The sequence below is a fragment of the Simochromis diagramma genome, unplaced genomic scaffold, assembly GCF_900408965.1.
Source record: "Simochromis diagramma unplaced genomic scaffold, fSimDia1.1 OVJJ01000802.1, whole genome shotgun sequence".
Classification (NCBI taxonomy): Eukaryota; Metazoa; Chordata; class Actinopteri; order Cichliformes; family Cichlidae; genus Simochromis; species Simochromis diagramma.
In genome coordinates this window covers 7,073,604-7,095,099 of record NW_024387492.1, presented here as the reverse complement: position 1 = coordinate 7,095,099, position 21,496 = coordinate 7,073,604, and the positions used below count along the sequence as shown (strand labels likewise).

General features: G+C 41.3%; 2 protein-coding genes across 2 annotated transcripts; both read left to right on the top strand.

Moving 5' to 3' along the window:
- The first annotated feature begins 410 nt into the window (after nucleotides 1-410).
- Nucleotides 411-12,474, top strand: LOC120724586 (alpha-N-acetylgalactosaminidase-like). The gene is made up of 9 exons (XM_040016844.1): nucleotides 411-614; nucleotides 1,108-1,264; nucleotides 1,758-1,898; nucleotides 2,187-2,398; nucleotides 2,491-2,585; nucleotides 2,687-2,848; nucleotides 5,044-5,241; nucleotides 5,346-5,486; nucleotides 11,848-12,474. The coding sequence occupies exons 2-9, from the start codon at nucleotides 1,110-1,112 to the stop codon at nucleotides 12,049-12,051; spliced, it is 1,308 nt and encodes a 435-aa protein (XP_039872778.1). The 5' UTR covers nucleotides 411-614; nucleotides 1,108-1,109; the 3' UTR covers nucleotides 12,052-12,474.
- Nucleotides 12,475-14,730: 2,256 nt separating this feature from the next.
- On the top strand, nucleotides 14,731-21,240 carry LOC120725194 (alpha-N-acetylgalactosaminidase-like). The gene is made up of 9 exons (XM_040017948.1): nucleotides 14,731-14,935; nucleotides 15,430-15,586; nucleotides 15,853-15,993; nucleotides 16,284-16,495; nucleotides 16,588-16,682; nucleotides 16,799-16,960; nucleotides 17,339-17,536; nucleotides 17,642-17,782; nucleotides 20,500-21,240. The coding sequence occupies exons 2-9, from the start codon at nucleotides 15,432-15,434 to the stop codon at nucleotides 20,701-20,703; spliced, it is 1,308 nt and encodes a 435-aa protein (XP_039873882.1). The 5' UTR covers nucleotides 14,731-14,935; nucleotides 15,430-15,431; the 3' UTR covers nucleotides 20,704-21,240.
- Nucleotides 21,241-21,496: the final 256 nt, after the last annotated feature.

Genomic DNA, 21,496 nt, shown 5'->3' with positions numbered 1-21,496 from the left:
TTCCAAATTTTGTATTCCAAGTGCTCTTCCTGCCGGATGTGGATATGTTTACATATTTGCTGTAATAATTCTAATAATAGAACTTCCTCTCTGAGGAAGAAGCAGTAGTTATTTTGTTAATCACACAAAGACATCACCAGGATTGTAACTCCAAATGAGAGGTGAAGGCTACTACAATCTATGGCTTTTATGAAACAACATTGTATGAATGATTTGATAACATTTAACATCACCTCATTAAACATAAACAGTTCGAAACTGGAATAGGTGTTTTTTTGTTGTTGTTTTTTTGTTAGATCAAATTAGCTACAAAACTGAGGTAAATAAACCGCAATCAAAGGTCTCCCCAGCGGTTTTTCTCTCTATTGCTTCCTGGTTTGTGGTCAGCTGATAGGGTTCCTTTGTCACGTGGCTCCCACTTCCTTGTAATGTGTACTTTTTTGTATATTCCCCTACAGTAGGACCGAGCAGGTTTTCTTTAATCACACCATTTATTTAAAGAAGTGAGGGAGAGACTAGAGACAAGAGCACAGAATCGGACTGCAGGAGGCTGAGCTCTTGGTCTTATTTGCTCTGTCTAGCTTTCAGTTTCCAAGAGCCGTGATCGGACTTCAGTGAGTTCAGCTTTTCATTTCATACATGTATTCAGCAAATCCCTTCGTTTAAATCATTTAAACGTGTATTAGATTCCCTGCGTTTTAAATTGCTAGAATAATTGTTGTCTGTGCCAGATTAGTTATACGTAATAAGCTACCGTCAAGTTAGTGTTTATAATACAAAAAACTCGCTTGAGATCGAGTGTTGCGTATTTACAAGAACCAAATGACGATCATGTTGCGAACAGCTTTTATATTCTAACTTTTATTTAGCAGAACATCGTTTATATAAGCATGTGATTTTTATTTGGTCATCTGACACAATCAGTCTATTTCACTGGTAAGTCACCGAGAAGGTTGTTTTGCGTTCACACCCATGTCAGGTGATTACTCGTCAGGTGCTGCAATCATTAACCTGTATTTGCCGTTTAGTCTTCTGGACGTACTCTTCTGGCTCATCTTTGACACACTGCACTGACATCTGATTCAGCTTGTAATTTTGTATTTGCAGAAATGCATGTTGCAGTGCTCTTTTTTGCCTTTGCGCTCACTGGGACCACTTTGGCCCTTGACAATGGACTGATGAGGACCCCTCCCATGGGGTGGTTGGCATGGGAACGATACCGATGTGATATTGACTGTGAAAACGACCCAAAGAACTGCATCAGGTAAGCCAAAATTTTGAATGTGTACCACCAGGCTTGACTGTATTGAAAACTTAAAAGGTATTTAGGTATTATAACTATAATGGTCTAGTCTCAGTTTTATAGAGATATAATAACAGGATATAACAAAAGCCAGTAGAAGCAGTTGGTTTGAACAGAATATCTAATAGATACGGTAGTGCTCTTTACACTCTTTACACTCTTATCTTCAAATAGTCAGATGTCTATTCTTATTAATGTACAGAATTCACCTGCTTGCTGCCACTACTGCACATTCACCCAATGTATATACTATATATGTATATATAATGTTCTTCTTCTACCCCCCCCCCACCACCACCATTTTTGCACATGTCGAGGAGGATGTCAGGTTACATTCCATTGTGTGTTATACAAGTATAACTATGCATGTGACAAATAAAGAACCTTGAACCAGTATCAGTGTAAATAGGAATACGATTGAGACAATTATGAAACATCTTTGTCCTTCTTCCAGTGAGAATCTGTTCATGGACATGGCAGACAGACTTGCAGAGGATGGCTGGAAGGAACTCGGCTACGTCTACGTGAACATAGATGACTGCTGGTCTTCCAAACAAAGAGACGATCAAGGACGGCTGCAGCCTGATCCTAAAAGGTGCAGTATTTGCTGCGTGAGCACAAAGACCATTGTAAACATATATCTGTTATTGGCCTACAGTCAGTGAAGTAGTGTGACAGTCATACAATCATGTGAAAAGCAAAACACAGTACTCAGGAGATTGATAGCAGGTATGTTTTAGTGTCAGCACAAATATGAATTTTCACTTCCCTGGAAAGTGCAAAAGGAAATTTGGTTACAGGATTAAAAAAAAATCATGCTGTGGTTACAAAATGAAAGCTGAAGGCTTTTTTAAAATGTGTGTGTTTGATATTACTCTTTCAGGTTTCCAGGAGGAATCAAAAAGCTGGCACACTACTTGCATAACAGAGGCCTAAAGCTGGGCATCTATGGGGACATGGGCAAACTCACATGTATGGCCTACCCTGGCACCCCGCTGGACAAGATCGAATTAGATGCTCAAACATTTGCAGAGTGGGAGGTGGATATGTTAAAATATGACGGCTGTTACTCTAATGCCATGGAGCAAGAGCTGGGTAAAATCACAAGACTGAACCTTTTCTGTGTGGATATTAAGATATTGCTGATTGGACCTCATTTGAGATCTCCTGTTCACTGTTTTGAACAGGTTACCCTCTCATGTCAAAGGCTTTAAATGCTACAGGGCGTCCCATTGGCTATTCCTGCAGCTGGCCTGCCTACCAGGGTGGGCTGCCACCTAAGGTACAATTAAAATCCAAAATACTTTTTGATGTTTTGTGTGAATCCTGTTCTAATACTTAGTATTTGCTTCTTCACTATATGAAACTGATGTGTGTTTTTAGGTAAATTACACTCAGCTGGGTGAGATCTGCAACCTGTGGCGTAACTATGGTGACATCCAGGACTCTTGGGACAGTGTACTGAACATTGTTGACTGGTTCTTTGAAAATCAGGACGCCCTGACACCTGCAGCAGGTCCTGGAAGGTGGAACGACCCTGATATGGTTTGTTTAATTGAAATTTCTTACTGTCTCCCCCAAATATAAACATATTTATAATAATAATAATAATAATAATAGTTACAAAGTGCTTTATAGAATAGCATAAACAAAAGAAAAGCCACATATACATGTTTCACTTACAGATACATGAACAAACACAAAATCTACCATATGATCAGAGATTCATTCCAAACCAAAAGCTCACCTACAAAAACGGATTTTAAGAAGTTGTTTAAAACAAACCACAGAATCAGCTGGCCTGTTAGGCTGAGGAAGGCCATTTCACAGTTTGGACACAATTACCTCACAAGCACGATCACCTCTGGTTTAAAAATCAGAGCGAGGGGCAGGTGGAGATGGTGTTTAGAAGAACAGAGAGGCTGGCTACAGTGATACATTCACAGAAACTCTGCTATATAAGCAGGAACCTGTCTATGTAGAGCTTTATATAATAATAAAAGGATTTTATATACAGGGAGTGCAGAATTATTAGGCAAATGAGTATTTTGTCCACATCATCCTCTTCATGCATGTTGTCTTACTCCAAGCTGTATAGGCTCGAAAGCCTACTACCAATTAAGCATATTAGGTGATGTGCATCTCTGTAATGAGAAGGGGTGTGGTCTAATGACATCAACACCCTATATCAGGTGTGCATAATTATTAGGCAACGTCCTTTCCTTTGGCAAAATGGGTCAAAAGAAGGACTTGACAGGCTCAGAAATGTCAAAAACAGTGAGATATCTTGCAGAGGGATGCAGCAGTCTCAAAATTGCAAAGCTTCTGAAGCGTGATCATCGAACAATCAAGCGTTTCAATTAAAAATAGTCAACAGGGTCGCAAGAAGCGTGTGGAAAAACCAAGGTGCAAAATAACTGCCCATGAACTGAGAAAAGTCAAGCGTGCAGCTGCCAAGATGCCACTTGCCACCAGTTTGGCCATATTTCAGAGCTGCAACATCACTGGAGTGCCCAAAAGCACAAGGTGTGCAGTACTCAGAGACATGGCCAAGGTAAGAAAGGCTGAAAGACGACCACCACTGAACAAGACACGCAAGCTGAAACGTCAAGACTGGGCCAAGAAATATCTCAAGACTGGTTTTTCTAAGGTTTTATGGACTGATGAAATGAGAGTGAGTCTTGATGGGCCAGATGGATGGGCCCGTGGCTGGATTGGTAAAGGGCAGAGAGCTCCAGTCCGACTCAGACGCCAGCAAGGTGGAGGTGGAGTACTGGTTTGGGCTGGTATCATCAAAGATGAGCTTGTGGGGCCTTTTCGGGTTGAGGATGGAGTCAAGCTCAACTCCCAGTCCTACTGCCAGTTTCTGGAAGACACCTTCTTCAAGCAGTGGTACAGGAAGAAGTCTGCATCCTTCAAGAAAAACATGATTTTCATGCAGGACAATGCTCCATCACACGCGTCCAAGTACTCCACAGCGTGGCTGGCAAGAAAGGGTATAAAAGAAGAAAAACTAATGACATGGCCTCCTTGTTCACCTTGATCTGAACCCCATTGAGAACCTGTGGTCCATCATCAAATGTGAGATTTACAAGGAGGGAAAACAGTACACCTCTCTGAACAGTGTCTGGGAGGCTGTGGTTGCTGCTGCACGCAATGTTGATGGTGAACAGATCAAAACACTGACAGAATCCATGGATGGCAGGCTTTTGAGTGTCCTTGCAAAGAAAGGTGGCTATATTGGTCGCTGATTTGTTTTTGAATGTCAGAAATGTATATTTGTGAATGTGGAGATGTTATATTGGTGTCACTGGTAAAACTAAATAATTGAAATGGGTATATATTTGTTTTTTGTTAAGTTGCCTAATAATTATGCACAGTAATAGTCACCTGCTCACACAGATATCCCCCTAAAATAGCTAAAACTAAAAACTACTTCCAAAAACATTCAGCTTTGATATTAATGAGTTTTTTGGGTTTATCGAGAACATGGTTGTTGTTCAATAATAAAATTATTCCTCAAAAATACAACTTGCCTAATAATTCTGCACTCCCTGTATGTCTATATTTACTGTCTCTGCTTACTCTACGATTTGTTTAAGCCTCTTCAGTGCTCTAGATATATATTTGTTGTGCACAAATCATTCAGCTACACCTCCATACTGAAAGATAGATTACATGTACTACAGACTACAGCCTCCAATTTAATTCTTTGGTGTGAAAATTTTTAATCTTCACAGCTGATTATTGGCGACTTTGGCCTCAGCATGGAACAGTCTCGTTCTCAGATGGCTCTCTGGGCAATCATGGCGGCTCCTCTTTTCATATCTAATGACCTCCGTACCATCTCCAGCGGTGCCCAGAGCATCCTGCGGAACGAAATGGCCATCAGCATCAACCAGGATGCCCTGGGTATCCAGGGAAGACGCATTGTGAAGGTGAAGCACAATTTAGTAAATACATTTCTTTTTTAAATGACTCTTTTTGTGGACTTTTGTGCAATGTTTTTTGTTTCATTGTTCATATTTTTTCTTTCTCCCAGGAGAAAAGTGGCATTGAAGTGTTCTGGCGCCCCCTGTCAAAAAATGCCAGCGCTTTATTGTTCTTCAGCCGTCGTACAGACATGCCCTATCGCTACACGACTTCCCTCAGCAAACTCAGCTACACTGCAGGCAGCTACAAGGTATGTGTTTATAGACTTAGGAGGGATGTGTATCGTGTTTCGACCTGGTTCACTCGGGGTGAGAGGGGTAATTTTGGCAAGCAAGGTTAACTCAGACTTCCCTGTTTTTGAAGTTTGAGGTTACCAACGTAAAACAGCACTACAGAAAACAAACGGGGAAAAAAAAATCCAAGAAACAAACAAACAAACAAAAGATTGAAATCTTTTCAAATATTATAGCATTATAGCACGGTACATGACTCAGTCTTTTATTAAATGGTAAATGGCCTGTATTTGTACAAGAATTAGCGTGAAGTAGCTTGACAATATAAGTGGGGGCCTCTCCTCATAAGGCCATGACAGTACGAGTCAAGATTTTAAACTGATATCTGAAACTAACTGGAAGCCAGTGCAGACTCTTTAGCAATGGGGTTATATGAGAAAATTTGCGAGTTAAAAGCTTTGCCGCACCTTTTTGGAAAGCTTGACGGCGATTTATAGAAGCCTTTGACAGACAAGGGGAAAGGGCATTACAACAGGCTAATTGGGACGAGACGAAGGCATCAAGCTTCTCCAATTCACCCTGAGAGACAACAGTCCTGAGTTTAGTGATATTTCTTAAGTGAAGAAAGCACAGAGGGGGTCAAAAACTTGATGTGGGCATCAAAAGATTGGTAAAAAGTTAACCCAAGATTCAGAGGTTTTACAGTGGATGAGAAAGATTCCAAACATTGTCCAATTTGAGGCTTAATGCTCTCTGGAGCCAGAATTAAACAATCTATCTTGTCTGTATTAAGCTGCAGAAAATTGTTTGCCATCTAACCATTAATTTCCTTAAGACCAATGTTCCCTCTAAGCTGTGCGCGTGCACAATTGCGCACTGCTGGCACGGTCTCTGCGCACAGAAAATCTGCGTTGCGCACAAAAAATAAATAAATAATCTAACCTGAATTGAAATTAAAACTTTAACAATTCTGTTTTGCAGTGTTACTCAGTAAGTGACTAGCTGCTCCCGTTTGGGATTACAACGATGCCATCTTATCCCATAGTCCAGCCAATATATATATATATATATATATATATATATATATATATAAAACTGTACATGTCTGTATTTGTACAGACATGTACAGCCCTCTATGTCTGTACAAATACAGACATAGAGGGCAGTACCCTCCATGGAGAAGGAGGCTAGAGGGCAAGATCAAAGTAGCATGGAGGGAGGTTAGCCAACTAACGGAGTTGCAGAAAGGTGCGACAAAGAAGGTGCATAAGAAATACAGCAAGCTGTCCATACCTGAGGCCTTGGAAACTGCCAAGCAAAGACTCACAGCCTTGGCCAGCCGCTTGAGGAGGTACACCAGAGAGATAGAAGGCAGGAGAATAAACCAGCTGTTCTCCACAGAACCAGCAAAGGTGTACTCTCAGTGGCAAGGGAACAATAATAAGAGAACAGCACCACCAAGGCTGGAGACGGAGCAATACTGGAAGAGCATATGGGAGAAGGACGCAACCCATAACGGCAATGCTCAGTGGCTAGTGGATCTGAGGGCAGACTACAGCGACCTCCCTGAACAGGGTCCAGTAACCATCACAGTGGCAGATATCCAAGAAAGGGTCTCCAGTATGAAGAGTTGGACAGCACCAGGGCCCGACATGGTTCACGCCTACTGGCTAAAGAAGCTGACTGCACTCCACGAGCGTCTGGCAGCACAAATGAACCAGCTGCTAGTTAACGAGAGACACCCGGAATGGCTAACCGAAGGTCGGACGGTCCTGATCCCCAAGGACCCCAAGAAGGGACCGGTCCCCTCCAACTACCGACCAATAACCTGCCTCAGTACTACATGGAAGCTCCTGTCAGGCATCATATCGGCTAAGATGAACAGGCACATGGGTCAATACATGAGTGGGACACAGAAAGGAATTGGCAAGAATACCAGAGGCGCAAAACACCAGCTACTGGTAGACAGAACAGTCAGCCGAGACTGCAAGACCAGACTGACCAACCTGTGCACTGCCTGGATTGATTACAAGAAGGCCTATGACTCAATGCCCCACAGCTGGATACTGGAATGCCTAGAATTGTACAAGATCAATGGGACCCTAAGAGCCTTCATCAGGAACTCAATGGGGATGTGGCGTACAACACTAGAGGCCAACTCCAAGCCCATAGCACAAGTCACCATCAAGTGCGGGATCTACCAAGGAGATGCTCTGTCCCCACTGCTGTTCTGCATAGGCCTGAACCCCCTCAGTGAGATCATTAACAAGACTGGCTACGGATACCGACTACGGAACGGAGCAGTTGTCAACCACCTCCTGTACATGGATGACATCAAGCTGTATGCCAAGAGTGAACGAGACATCGATTCACTGATCCACACTACCAGGCTATACAGCAATGACATTGGAATGTCGTTCGGACTGGAGAAGTGTAGTCGGATGGTAACAAAGAGAGGGAAGGTAGTCAGAACTGAGGGGATTGAACTACCAGAAGGCAACATTGCAGACATAGAGGACAGTTACAAGTACCTGGGGATCCCGCAGGCAAATGGGAACCATGAAGAGGCCGCTAGAAAGGCTGCAACCACCAAGTACCTGCAGAGGGTCAGGCAAGTCCTGAGGAGTCAGCTGAATGGTAAGAACAAGATCCGGGCCATCAACACGTACGCCCTGCCCGTGATCAGGTACCCTGCTGGGGTAATAGGCTGGCCAAAGGAGGAGATAGAAGCCACTGACATAAAGACAAGAAAGCTCCTTACCATGCATGGAGGGTTTCACCCCAAGTCCAGCACCCTGAGGCTGTACGCTAAGCGGAAGGAAGGGGGCCGGGGACTGGTGAGTGTCAGCACCACAGTCCAGGATGAGACAACGAACATCCAAGAATACATTGGGAAGATGGCCCCAACTGACCGAGTGCTCAGTGAATACCTCAGGCAGCAGAAACCCAAGAAAGAGGAGGGAGACGAGGAACCATCATGGAAGGACAGGCCCCTGCACGGTATGTACCACCGGCAGATAGAGGAGGTGGCTGATATCCAGAAATCCTACCAGTGGCTGGACAAAGCTGGACTGAAAGACAGCACAGAGGCACTAATCATGGCAGCACAAGAACAAGCTCTGAGTACAAGATCCATAGAGGCTGGGGTCTATCACACCAGGCAAGACCCCAGGTGCAGGCTGTGTAAAGATGCCCCAGAGACAATCCAGCACATAACAGCAGGGTGCAAGATGCTAGCAGGCAAGGCATACATGGAACGCCATAACCAAGTGGCCGGCATAGTGTACAGGAACATCTGTGCCGAGTATAACCTGGAAGTCCCGAGGTCAAAATGGGAGATGCCCCCAAGGGTGGTGGAGAATGACCGAGCTAAGATCCTGTGGGACTTCCAGATACAGACGGACAAAATGGTGGTGGCTAACCAACCGGACATAGTGGTGGTAGACAAACAGAAGAAGACGGCCGTAGTGATCGATGTAGCGGTTCCGAATGACAGCAATATCAGGAAGAAGGAACACGAGAAGCTGGAGAAATACCAAGGGCTCAGAGAGGAGCTCGAGAGGATGTGGAGGGTGAAGGTAACGGTGGTCCCCGTGGTAATCGGAGCACTAGGTGCGGTGACTCCCAAGCTAGGCGAGTGGCTCCAGCAGATCCCGGGAACAACATCGGAGATCTCTGTCCAGAAGAGCGCAGTCCTGGGAACAGCTAAGATACTGCGCAGGACCCTCAAGCTCCCAGGCCTCTGGTAGAGGACCCGAGCTTGAAGGATAAACCGCCCGCAGGGGCGTGCTGGGTGTTTGTATATATATATATATATATATATATATATATATATATATATATATATATATATATATATATATATGCAGCTAATCAACGTCATTGACAGGCTATGACAGCGTCCTTATGTGCCGACAGCGGTGTTTTAGCTAATAAAGCGGCGTGACTGATGTGGAGTGAAGCCACGCTAATGATAACGTGTACAACCATTGGAGATGTGAGCAGGACAGACGGAACAATTGACGGAAAAAGTGTGGACTTTATACCAGTTTTTAAATTGTGTTGGTAGGCCACGTAAAACCAGTGTTATGATAAAAATATCTGCAATCTTTCTTTGTTTTTTACTGAATACTGTCGTTGTTTATATTTACTGCGGGAAGAAACAGTAAAACCTGCGTTTTATAAGGAAAACGCTCAAAAGCACTCTCCACCTGTGAGCAAAAAACAAAACCAAAAAACCCCACCCTTTCCTATTGGTGGAAAAATGTACCATGTTGACCAATCAAAAAATGATGTGGCAACATGGCATTTAGTCATTTAGGAAAGGGGGAAGTTTTAGGAGTGACGGCCATGTTTTGAGATGTGAGAGATTTGCAACGTTTAGTGCAAATCTTGTGTAGTTAGTGTGTAGTGTAGTCAATAGTTTTGTTGTGTGTGTCAGAACAATGAGGCGACTACTGAATGTTACAGGTGTTACAGGAGTGATACATCTCCTGTTGTCAGGCCTGCAGGTATCAGGCTGTTGTTCTCCTTCATCTCATAGTGGACAGAAATTATGTTTTGGAGTGGCACGAATAATTTGTGTGGCATCAAATTTGATGCAGAGCTTTATAAAAAAAATAAATTAAAAAATTAAAAAAAGAAAGTTTTGTTTTCAAAATTGGAGTTCAGGTTATTCTTTCCTTCCAAAAGTGTTAACATACTACACAGTAGGGCTGGGTATCGTCACTGATTTCTAGAATCGATTCAATTCCGATTCACAAGGTCGCGAATCAATTCGATCCACGATTCGATTTAATTCGATTCGATTCGATTCGATTTAATTCGATTCGATTTAAATCTGGGAAATTTTGACAGTCAGAAATATTATAATTCAGATCAGTACATTTACATATTTTTGTATCAATAAAAAGGAAGCTGACACACGCAAGACTTTATCACAGGTGTGAGCGTCACAGCAGATGCCTTTGTGTCAAAGTAGCTGAAGATAAAACACAAACAAACATGAAGGTGATTTTCCTGGCCTGGGATTTTATAAAAATATTCTGCAGTACATCAAAAACGAAAGAAAACCATTAATCAACATATGAACATTATCTCTGACGTTACAGCGGTTTTATTAGAGACACGGTTAAGCGTTTTGCATTTTGAATAATTTTAAAAAGTTTAAATTTGTTCAGTATTGAACAGCAGAAATGAGGTTTTCTTTTCGGAAGAATGTAAAAGGGGAAAAAAACAGCGGCTGACAGCGCTGTAAACAACAGTAGACTTGTGCTTAACAAGCAAGCGAATAATGAAGAAAGGGAAACTTCTTGAAGTACAGAGAGAGAGAGAGAGAGAGCTGTGCATCGCGGTGGAAGCAAAACAGTAAAAGTCAGAGTGAATTCATGACGATGTTTATGTGAAGCGTTTGGATCTTCTTTTGCTGCTGGTTCGGTCAATATTGTTTGGAGAGAGATCAAACTAACAGCTTTAGAATCGGCGCATAAAGGGTGTGAACACAAAGCGCGGACCCGCCGACAGATCAGAATCAGTGAGCTGTCGGCTTTCAGCCCCGACCGTGAGAAAGGCGACATCTAACTGATTCTGATCCACAGGTCGCGCTGTGTGTTTAAGTCTATGTGCAGAATCCGTGTACCTGCTCTCATTTACTGTCTTAACTGTTTGGTGGTTCTTGAAATTTTGTGAGATGTCACCAGAGATTCTGGCATTTCGGGCAAAATAAATTTATATTAAAAAATCGATTCAGGATTTTAATGAATCGATTTTACGTTATCCAAGCCAGAATCGATTTTAATCTATGAATCGATTATAAAAACCCACCCCTACTACACAGGTCATGAACAAGATTTTTTTTTTAAATTTTCATTGTAAGTGGGCTAAAGCAGTTAATTAAAAGTAGTCTAACACAAATGCTGTAATTTGATTATTTTAATAAACCATGTAACTTGGATGGATTCGATGCTGGCGTGACCACAGTGCTCACGTCTGCTGTTGCTCACAGTGGTCCAAGGGACCGCTCAGGGAGTTTGTGTGTTCGCTCAGACACATGAAAAATTAGAGGGAACATTGCTTAAGACAGTCCATTAGAATGGATAGTTTATTCAATTCATAAGGTTTAAAAGAAAGGTACAGCTGAATATCATCTGCATACAGATGATAGGAAATGAATTTAAAATGACTACTAATATGGCCTAGTGGTAGGATATACAATGAGAACAACAATGGACTTAGAACAGATCTTTAAGTAACACATGATGAGAATCTAGCTACATCTAACCAAAGGTTTCCCACTGAGACCAAAAGTGTTCTATCAGCAAGATGTCTGTCTTTATACTTGCTAGAGAAATTCACTTATGTTTCCCGTCTTCTTTGTAGGTTTTCAACGTCTTCACAGATGAGACCGCATCGCTCAAAGACTCCACTGAATTTGTAGTGTCAGTGAACCCCACAGGGGTGGTGATGTGGTACGTCTCTGCACCTGCCAAATTCAACCTCCGCCAGTTCTATCAAGGGGGCACGCTCCATGGTCGTGTCTATGATGATCGTGAGGAAAATGCCATTCCACGGGTTTTCCTCTGACCACTCACAGACTCAACTTTCTAATCCTTAGGTTTTTGTCTTTTACCTCAGTAGTAATGTCTTGATGATCGAATGATTTGTTTCTATCTAAGCACAGGTGCAGGCGCATAGCTCTGAACTGTGTTTTACAATTGCCTCTTCCAAGTAAGAACATGCTTGAAACTCAGGGTCATCCACTTTACATCTGTATATGGCACAAATGTGCTCTTGTTGATGCGATCTCCAGCTGGATCTTCACTTGAAAGTAACTGGGCCACAAGAGTTTCTGTGCTCAACAGTAAAGAGAGATCATGATTTTAAAATTTTATCTGAGATGTGCCAAAGCAAAGTCACTGATCCCAGATCGGGAGGTCTTCACTTGTCTTAGGCTACGTCCACACGTACACGGGTATTTTTGAAAACGGAGATTTTCCGTTTTCCTTTAAAAAAAAAAAAAATCCCGTCCACACGTAAACGCAGAAATGAAGGAAAACGCTGCTAGGAACATGCCAAAGCAACAGGTGGCGATATATTCCTAACCGTGTAGAAACGTTGGCCAATCAGAAGTCTAGAAGCCTGGGTGGGAAATAGTAAACAAAGCTGGGGCATAGAAGCAGAACCAAGTTGTATGTGTGGAGGGACAGTAACTGTGTGTGTATATGTAAGCATTTAAACACTGCACCCGTGTACGTGTGGACGTAGCCTTAAGATTTTTATTTTTTTTAAATAGAGATTAGTCTTTGTCAGCTCAGAAAGACAAATGTGGAAAAAAGTTTTAGAAAAAAGTCATTAATGATTTATATGTTTTTATGTGACCTAAGTAAACAATTTATCATCAAATTCTCTAAATAAATGAAAACGCTGTATTTCAGTTCTTCAGGTTTCCTTTCAGTGATTAAGATGTTTTTCACTTTTAGCTTTCACTTCCCAGTTCTTTGTCAGAAAGTGACATCTCTTAAGGTCAGTTTAGTTCCAGTTCTGTTTTCTATAAAATTTATTTTATTTATTTATTTATATAATACAAATCCCCCCTGTCATCAAGAAACTTGTAGTTCTTGGTCTTTTTTTTTTTTTTTTTAGTTCTTGGTATTGAATGCACTTTCACCAAAGTGAGAGTCACAAGACTTTATCTTATAGCATTTATCATCTATGAATTTTTAGCAACTTTTGAAGCAACTAAATCCAGGTTTTGTGGTTCCAAATTTTGTATTCCAAGTGCTCCTCCTGCTGGATGTGGATATGTTTACACTTTTGCTGTAAGGAAGAAGCAGTAGTTATTTTGTTCATCACACAAAGACATCACCAGGATTGTAACGCCAAATGAGAGGTGAAGGCTACTACAATCTATAGCATTTTATGAAACATAATGTATGAATGATTTGATCACATTTAACATCACCTCATCAAACATAAACAGTTCGAAACTGGAATAGGTGTTTTTTTTTGGTTTTTTTTGTTAGATCAAATTAGCTACAGAACTGAGGTAAATAAATGTAATCCAGAGCTTCCCAAAGTGTGGGGTCCGCCCCCTAGGAGGGGGCGCAGAGCCATTGCAAGGGGGCGCAGTATGAAAAGTGGAAACCCCCCCCCCAAATGCTTGGACACTGCTAACACAGGGCGCCCACACAAACGCAGAGCAGGAGATGAAGCATAGCTGAATATGTTTCCAAACCAACTTCATTCTAAGCCAAAGACTAGAAAATATGGTGAAGCATATCTTCCCTTTGGTTTCACCTGCACAAGTGCCGAGGTAGGTCTCTCCTGCATAATTGGTTTTCCCTGTGTTGGGAGCGGGCTGGGCTCTTCAAATCATGGACAAACAGTATCCCACATAATTGATTTTTAGTTCACAAACACTTGTTGTAATGACTAACTACACCTGACATTTTGGGGATGTTAGCTCTGTATAAAGTAAAGTTACAGTGGGATACAAATAATATCAGGCTGATCCTGCTACGATTTGTTCCCTCGGTTCAAATCAAGACAAACAGTATCCCACAGCTGTTTATGTTTTTAAACCCATTTTGCACAGAGAGGCATTTTTTGAAAAATGTATTGACAGCAATGTTGAATATTATTACAAAGAAAAAAAAAACAACTACACGTAAAATAATCACACCGTGATGCCTCTGCCTTTGTAAATGGAGGGACAGTAACTGCGTGTGTATGTAAGCGTGTAAAAACTGAAGATAGTCAGATTAACAGTATTTTGTCTCTATCTGCCATTCTGCAATTCATCTCATGTAAACAATAAGGTGGCGCACAGTCTGACGTGAAAAAAGGCACATACCTTTGACATTGCCTGACGAACTCTGTATTCCTCGTCCACATGTAAACGCAAAAAGGACTTTTATAAAATCTCCGTTTTCGGTGATTCGAAACACGTGTAGGTGTGGACGTAGCATAAAAGAGTTAGTAGTTTACTTTCTTACTACCTGTAATTTATTGCAGATTACTTGTATTTGCCTAATTGTTTACTAAATGTTTGAGGTATGAAATAAACCGCAATGGAGCAAAATACAGGTGTGTGTGGTTGGAGGATGTGTTTGTGCGTGCGCGGGGGGGGGGGCAACATTTTCCTTGTAAAACAAAGGGGAGCCTAGCAAAAAAAGTTTGGGGACCACTGTAATCAAAGGTCTCCCCGGCGGTTTTTCTCTCGCTTCCTGGTTTGTGGTCAGCTGATAGGGTTCCTTTGTCACGTGGCTCCCACTTCCTTGTCATGTGTACTTTTTTGTATATTACCCTACAGTGGGACCGAGCGGATTTTCTTTTATCACAGCATTTATTTAAAGAAGTGAGGGAGAGACTAGAGACAAGAGCACAGAATCGGACTGCAGGAGGCTGAGCTCTTGGTCTTATTTGCTCTGTCTAGCTTTCAGTTTCCAAGAGCCGTGATCGGACTTCAGTGAGTTCAGCTTTTCATTTCATACATTTATTCAGCAAATCCCCTCGTTTAAATCATTTAAACGTGTATTAGATTCCCTGCGTTTTAAATTGCTAGAATAATTGTTGTCTGTGCCAGATTAGTTATACGTAATAAGCTACCGTCAAGTTAGTGTTTATAATACAAAAAACTCGCTTGAGATGGAGTGTTGCGTATTTACAAGAACCAAATGACGATCATGTTGCAAACAGCTTTTATATTCTAACTTTTATTTAGCAGAACATCGTTTATATAAGCATGTGATTTTTATTTGGTCTTCTGACACAATCAGTCTATTTCACTGGTAAGTCACTGAGCAGGTTGTTTTACGTTCACACCCATGTCAGGTGATTTTTCGTCAGGTGCTGCAATCATGAACCTGCATTTTGCCGTTTAGTCTTCTGGACGTACTCTTCTGGCTCATCTTTGACACACTGCACTGACATCTGATTCAGCTTGTAATTTTGTATTTGCAGAAATGCATGTTGCAGTTCTCTTTTTTGCCTTTGCGCTCACTGGGACCACTTTGGCCCTTGACAATGGACTGATGAGGACCCCTCCCATGGGGTGGTTGGCATGGGAACGATACCGATGTGATATTGACTGTGAAAACGACCCAAAGAACTGCATCAGGTAAGCCAAAATTTTGAATGTGTACCACCAGGCTTGATTGTATTGAAAACTTAAAAGGTATTTAGGTATTATAACTATAATGGTCTAGTCTCAGTTTTATAGAGATATAATAACAGGATATAACAAAAGCCAGTAGAAGCAGTTGGTTTGAACAGAATATCTAATAGATATGGTAGTGCTCTTTACACTCTTATCTTCAAATGCAGTATCAGTGTAAATAGGAATGTGATTGAGACAATTATGAAACATCTTTGTCCTTCTTCCAGTGAAAATCTGTTCATGGACATGGCAGACAGACTTGCAGAGGATGGCTGGAAGGAACTCGGCTACGTCTACGTGAACATAGATGACTGCTGGTCTTCCAAACAAAGAGATGATCAAGGACGGCTGCAGCCTGATCCTAAGAGGTGCAGTATTTGCTGCGTGAGCACAAAGACCATTGTAAACATATATCTGTTATTGGCCTACAGCCAGTGAAGTAGTGTGACAGTCATACAGTCATGTGAAAAGCAAAACACAGTACTCAGGAGATTCATAGCAGGTATGTTTTAGTGTCAGCACAAATATGAATTTTCACTTCCCTGGAAAGTGCAAAAGGAAATTGGGTTACAGGATTAAAAAAAAAAATCATGCTGTGGTTACAAAATGAAAGCTGAAGGCTTTTTTAAAATGTGTGTGTTTGATATTACTCTTTCAGGTTTCCAGGAGGAATCAAAAAGCTGGCACACTACTTGCATAACAGAGGCCTAAAGCTGGGCATCTATGGGGACATGGGCAAACTCACATGTGGGGGCTACCCTGGCACCCCGCTGGATAAGATCGAATTAGACGCTCAAACATTTGCAGAGTGGGAGGTGGATATGTTTAAATATGACGGCTGTTACTCTAATGCCACGGAGCAAGAGCAGGGTAAAATCACAAGACTGAACCTTTCCTGTGTGGATATTAAGATATTGCTGATTGGACCTCATTTGAGATCTCCTGTTCACTGTTTTGAACAGGTTACCCTCTCATGTCAAAGGCTTTAAATGCTACAGGGCGTCCCATTGGCTATTCCTGCAGCTGGCCTGCCTACCAGGGTGGGCTGCCACCTAAGGTACAATTAAAATCCAAAATACTTTTTGATGTTTTGTTCGAATCCTGTTCTAATACTTAAAAAAGGGAATCTTAGTATTTGCTTCTTCGCTATATGAAACTGATGTGTGTTTTTAGGTAAATTACACTCAGCTGGGTGAGATCTGCAACCTGTGGCGTAACTATGGTGACATCCAGGACTCTTGGGACAGTGTACTGAACATTGTTGACTGGTTCTTTGAAAATCAGGACACCCTGACATCTGCAGCAGGTCCTGGAAGGTGGAACGACCCTGATATGGTTTGTTTGATTGAAATTTGTAATATCTTCCCCAAATGTGAAGTGCTTTAGGGAATAGCATAAGCAATAGAAAAGCCACAAATACATGTTTAAACTTACAGACACATGAACAAACACAAAATCTAACATATGATCAGAGATTCATTCCAAACCAAAAGCTCATCTACAAAAACGGGTTTTCAGAAGTTGTTTAAAACAAACCACAGAATCTGTCTCTGCTTACTCTACGATTTGTTTAAGCCTCTTCAGTGCTCTACATATATATTTGTTGTGCACAAATCATTCAGCTACACCTCCGTACTGAAAGATAGATTACATGTACTACAGACTACAGCCTCCAATTTAATTCTTTGGTGTGAAAATTTTTAATCTTCACAGCTGATTATTGGCGACTTTGGCCTCAGCATGGAACAGTCTCGTTCTCAGATGGCTCTCTGGGCGATCATGGCGGCTCCTCTTTTCATGTCTAATGACCTCCGTACCATCTCCAGCGGTGCCCAGAGCATCCTGCGGAACAAAATGGCCATCAGCATCAACCAGGATGCCCTGGGTATCCAGGGAAGACGCATTGTGAAGGTGAAGCACAATTTAGTAGATACATTTCTTTTTTTAAATGACTCTTTTTGTGGACTTTTGTGCAATGTTTTTTGTTTCATTGTTCACATTTTTTCTTTCTCCCAGGAGAAAAGTGGCATTGAAGTGTTCTGGCGCCCCCTGTCAAAAAATACCAGCGCTTTATTGTTCTTCAGCCGTCGTACAGACATGCCCTATCGCTACACGACTTCCCTCAGCAAACTCAACTACACTGCAGGCAGCTACAAGGTATGTGTTTATAGACTTAGGAGGGATGTGTATCGTGTTTCGACCTGGTTCACTCGGGGTGAGAGGGGTAATTTTGGCAAGCAAGGTTAACTCAGACTTCCCTGTTTTTGAAGTTTCAAAGTGAACAACGTAAAACAGCACTACAGAAAACAAACGGGGAAAAAAAATTCAAGAAACAAACAAACAAACAAAAGATTGAAATCTATTCAAATATTATAGCATTATAGCACGGTACATGACTCAGTCTTTTATTAGGATTACGTGAATAAAATTAAATCATGTGCTGCACTAACCTACCAAAATCATCCAAGTAGATCAACTCCTAATCTGTGATCAGTTGGGGTGGTGTGAAATGTGGAAGCTAACACCTGACCCAGTCTCCAGGGTGTGGCGAGTATCTCAAACGACAACCAAAAAAACAAGTTACACAACAACAAAGTATCAACTGCAAGTCCAGCTCATCATAGACAAGGACAGATCACGGGGGCAGGCTGGTGACATTAAATCAGAGCTGCCCTGGGTGACAGTCAGGCTTCTTGTTTAAAGCAGGTGTAGTTATTATGGTTGGAGCACTGGAACTCAGGCACTGGTCCAATGAGTCATACTGGAAGAGAACACCAAAAGGGAGCTGTCAGGATGGCAAGCTGGATGTGATACAACTGCTGACTCCAGTTCTTATTTCGCACTAAGCAAGCACAGAAAATTTGCATAGACACTCATGCTAGTGCCGAAACTGCTGCAGCAGGTCAGGGCAGTTGTGCGAGCTTGACTGGTGTTGGTATTCAATTCAATTCAATTTTATTTATTCACAACAAAAGTCGCCTCAAGGTGTTTTATATTGTACAGTAGATCGCACAATAATAGATACAGAGAAAAACCCAACAATCATATGACCCCCTATGAGCAGCACTTTGGCGACAGTGGGAAGGAAAACTCCCTTTTAACAGGAAGAAACCTCCAGCAGAACCAGGCTCAGGGATGGGCGGGGCCATCTGCTGCGACCGGTTGGGTGAGAGAAGGAAAACAGGATAAAGACATGCTGTGGAAGAGAGACAGATTTACGGAAACATATGTGTTGTAGGTCTTTTAGGATATCAATTGAATGACTAAAACAACAAAACATTGTGGGTGTGTTTTATATAAAATCCCTTTAAGCTGAACACGATAAAAAAAAATCCTGCAAATGCAGTCACACTAAAAGGTAAAGGAGATGTAGTAATGCTGGGCCTTTACATACACCACATTGACAAAAGTTTGACAGTATGGTGTATATGCATTAACATTAACAAGATTTAACAACAGCCCAACAATTGTGTCCCCCGGGCTTCATCACATGGGTTTCTAGTCTGTAGAAGATATTAGGTGTGTAATGTGGAGATGGCTTTCATCTGTGTATATTGTGTATAGTCCCTGGGCTGTTCCTTTCCCTCTGACCTAGAGATTTGGAATTCAGCCATAATACACCAGTTGGACATCTGTTCCCTGCCACTCTACAAATTCAGTAGAATCTTTCTGAACATTATTAATGTACAATATGAAGAAGAGTCGAAACCATTTATTAGCAGGCAATATTGTTGGCCGGTATTAGTTATTGGTGTCAGCATTATAACAGCTACTGAATGAAAATTAGGAAAAGAGAGGGGTGAAACACCCTTCAACCCTGTTAGGATTGCTGTCTTTGAAAAAATTTTTTTTTCCACCAGGGGGCACTCTGCAACTTCTTTGTTTTGAAGTCTCAAAGAAAACAAATATTGACAGTATTGGACTTTTAAATATAGCTATCATATTTGACCAAATATTAGTATCTGTATCAGAGAGAGAAAGAGAGAGAGATCCATAGCTTTGGCGCTAAGGTTTGGAAGGCATAATCCTCTATGGTTTTCAGACAGGTGTAGAATCCCCAGTAGACCACTATCAGTGTACCTAAGGATCCAGTTTGGAGAATTAGCGTGAAGTAGCTTGACAATATAAGTGGGGGCCTCTCCTCGTAAGGCCATGACAGTACGAGTCAAGATTTTAAATTGATATCTGAAATTAACTGGAAGCCAGTGCAGACTCTTTAGCAATGGGGTTATATGAGAAAATATCACACCATTTTGGACAGCTTAACGGCGATTTATAGAAGCCTTTGACAGACAAGGGAAAAGGGCATTACAACAGGCTAATTGGGAGGAGACGAAGACATCAAGCTTCTCCAATTCACCCTGAGAGACAACAGTCCTGAGTTTAGTGATATTTCTTAAGTGAAGAAAGCACAGAGGGGGTCAAAGATTCAGAGGTTTTACAGTGAATGAGAAACATCCCAATAATTGTCTAATTTGGGGCTTAATGCTCTCTGGAGCCAGAATTAAACAATCTATCTTGTCTGTATTAAGCTGCAGAAAATTGTTTGCCATCCAACCATTAATTTCCTTAAGACAGTCCATTAGAATGGATAGTTTATCCAATTCATAAGGTTTAAAAGAAAGGTACAGCTGAATATCATCTGCATACAGATGATAGGAAATGGATTTAAAATGACTACTAATATGGCCTAGTGGTAGGATATACAATGAGAACAACAAGGGACTTAGAACAGATCTTTAAGTAACACATGATGAGAATCTAGCTACATCTGACCAAAGGTTTCCCACTGAGACCAAAAGTGTTCTATCAGCAAGATGTCTGTCTTTATACTTGCTAGAGAAATTCACTTCTGTTTCCCGTCTTCTTTGTAGGTTTTCAACGTCTTCACACATGAGACCGCATCGCTCAAAGACTCCACTGAATTTGTAGTGTCAGTGAACCCCACAGGGGTGGTGATGTGGTACGTCTCTGCACCTGCCAAATTCAACCTCCGCCAGTTCTATCAAGGGGGCATGCTCCATGGTCGTGTCTATGATGATCGTGAGGAAAATGCCATTCCACGGGTTTTCCTCTGATCACACACAGACCCAACTTTGTAATCCTTAAGTTTTTGTCTTTTACCTCAGTAGTAATGCCTTGATGATCGAATGATTTGTTTCTATCTAAGCACAGGTGCAGGCGCATAGCTCTGAACTGTGTTTTACAATTGCCTCTTCCAAGTAAGAACATGCTTGAAACTCAGGGTCATCCACTTTACATCTGTATATGGCACAAATGTGCTCTTGTTGATGCGATCTCCAGCTGGATCTTCACTTGAAAGTAACTGGGCCACAAGAGTTTCTGTGCTCAACAGTAAAGAGAGATGATGATTTAAAAATTTTATCTGAGATGTGCCAAAGCACAGTCACTGATCCCAAATCGGCACTGTGACTGAGAGGTCTTCACTTGTCTTAGATTTTGTTTTTTAATAGAGATCAGTCTTTGTCAGCTCAGAAAGACTAAAGTGGAAACAAGTTTTAGAAAAAACTCATTAATGATTTATATGTTTTTATGTGACCTAAGTAAACAATTTATCATCAAATTCTCTAAATAAATGAAAACGCTGTATTTCAGTTCTTCGAGTTTCCTTACAGTGATTACACGCTACATACTTATGGAGTGCCAGGACTGCCATAATGCATTAATTAAATACACCATTAAATAATTAATTAAATGTGGCAATAATTAATTAAAATTGGAATTAATTAATTAAATAAATAGTTATGACACATGTAATTAATTCATTATTGACACATTTAATTAATTATTTATGTATTTCACATTTTAATTAATTATTGACACATTTAATTAATTAATTATTGACACATT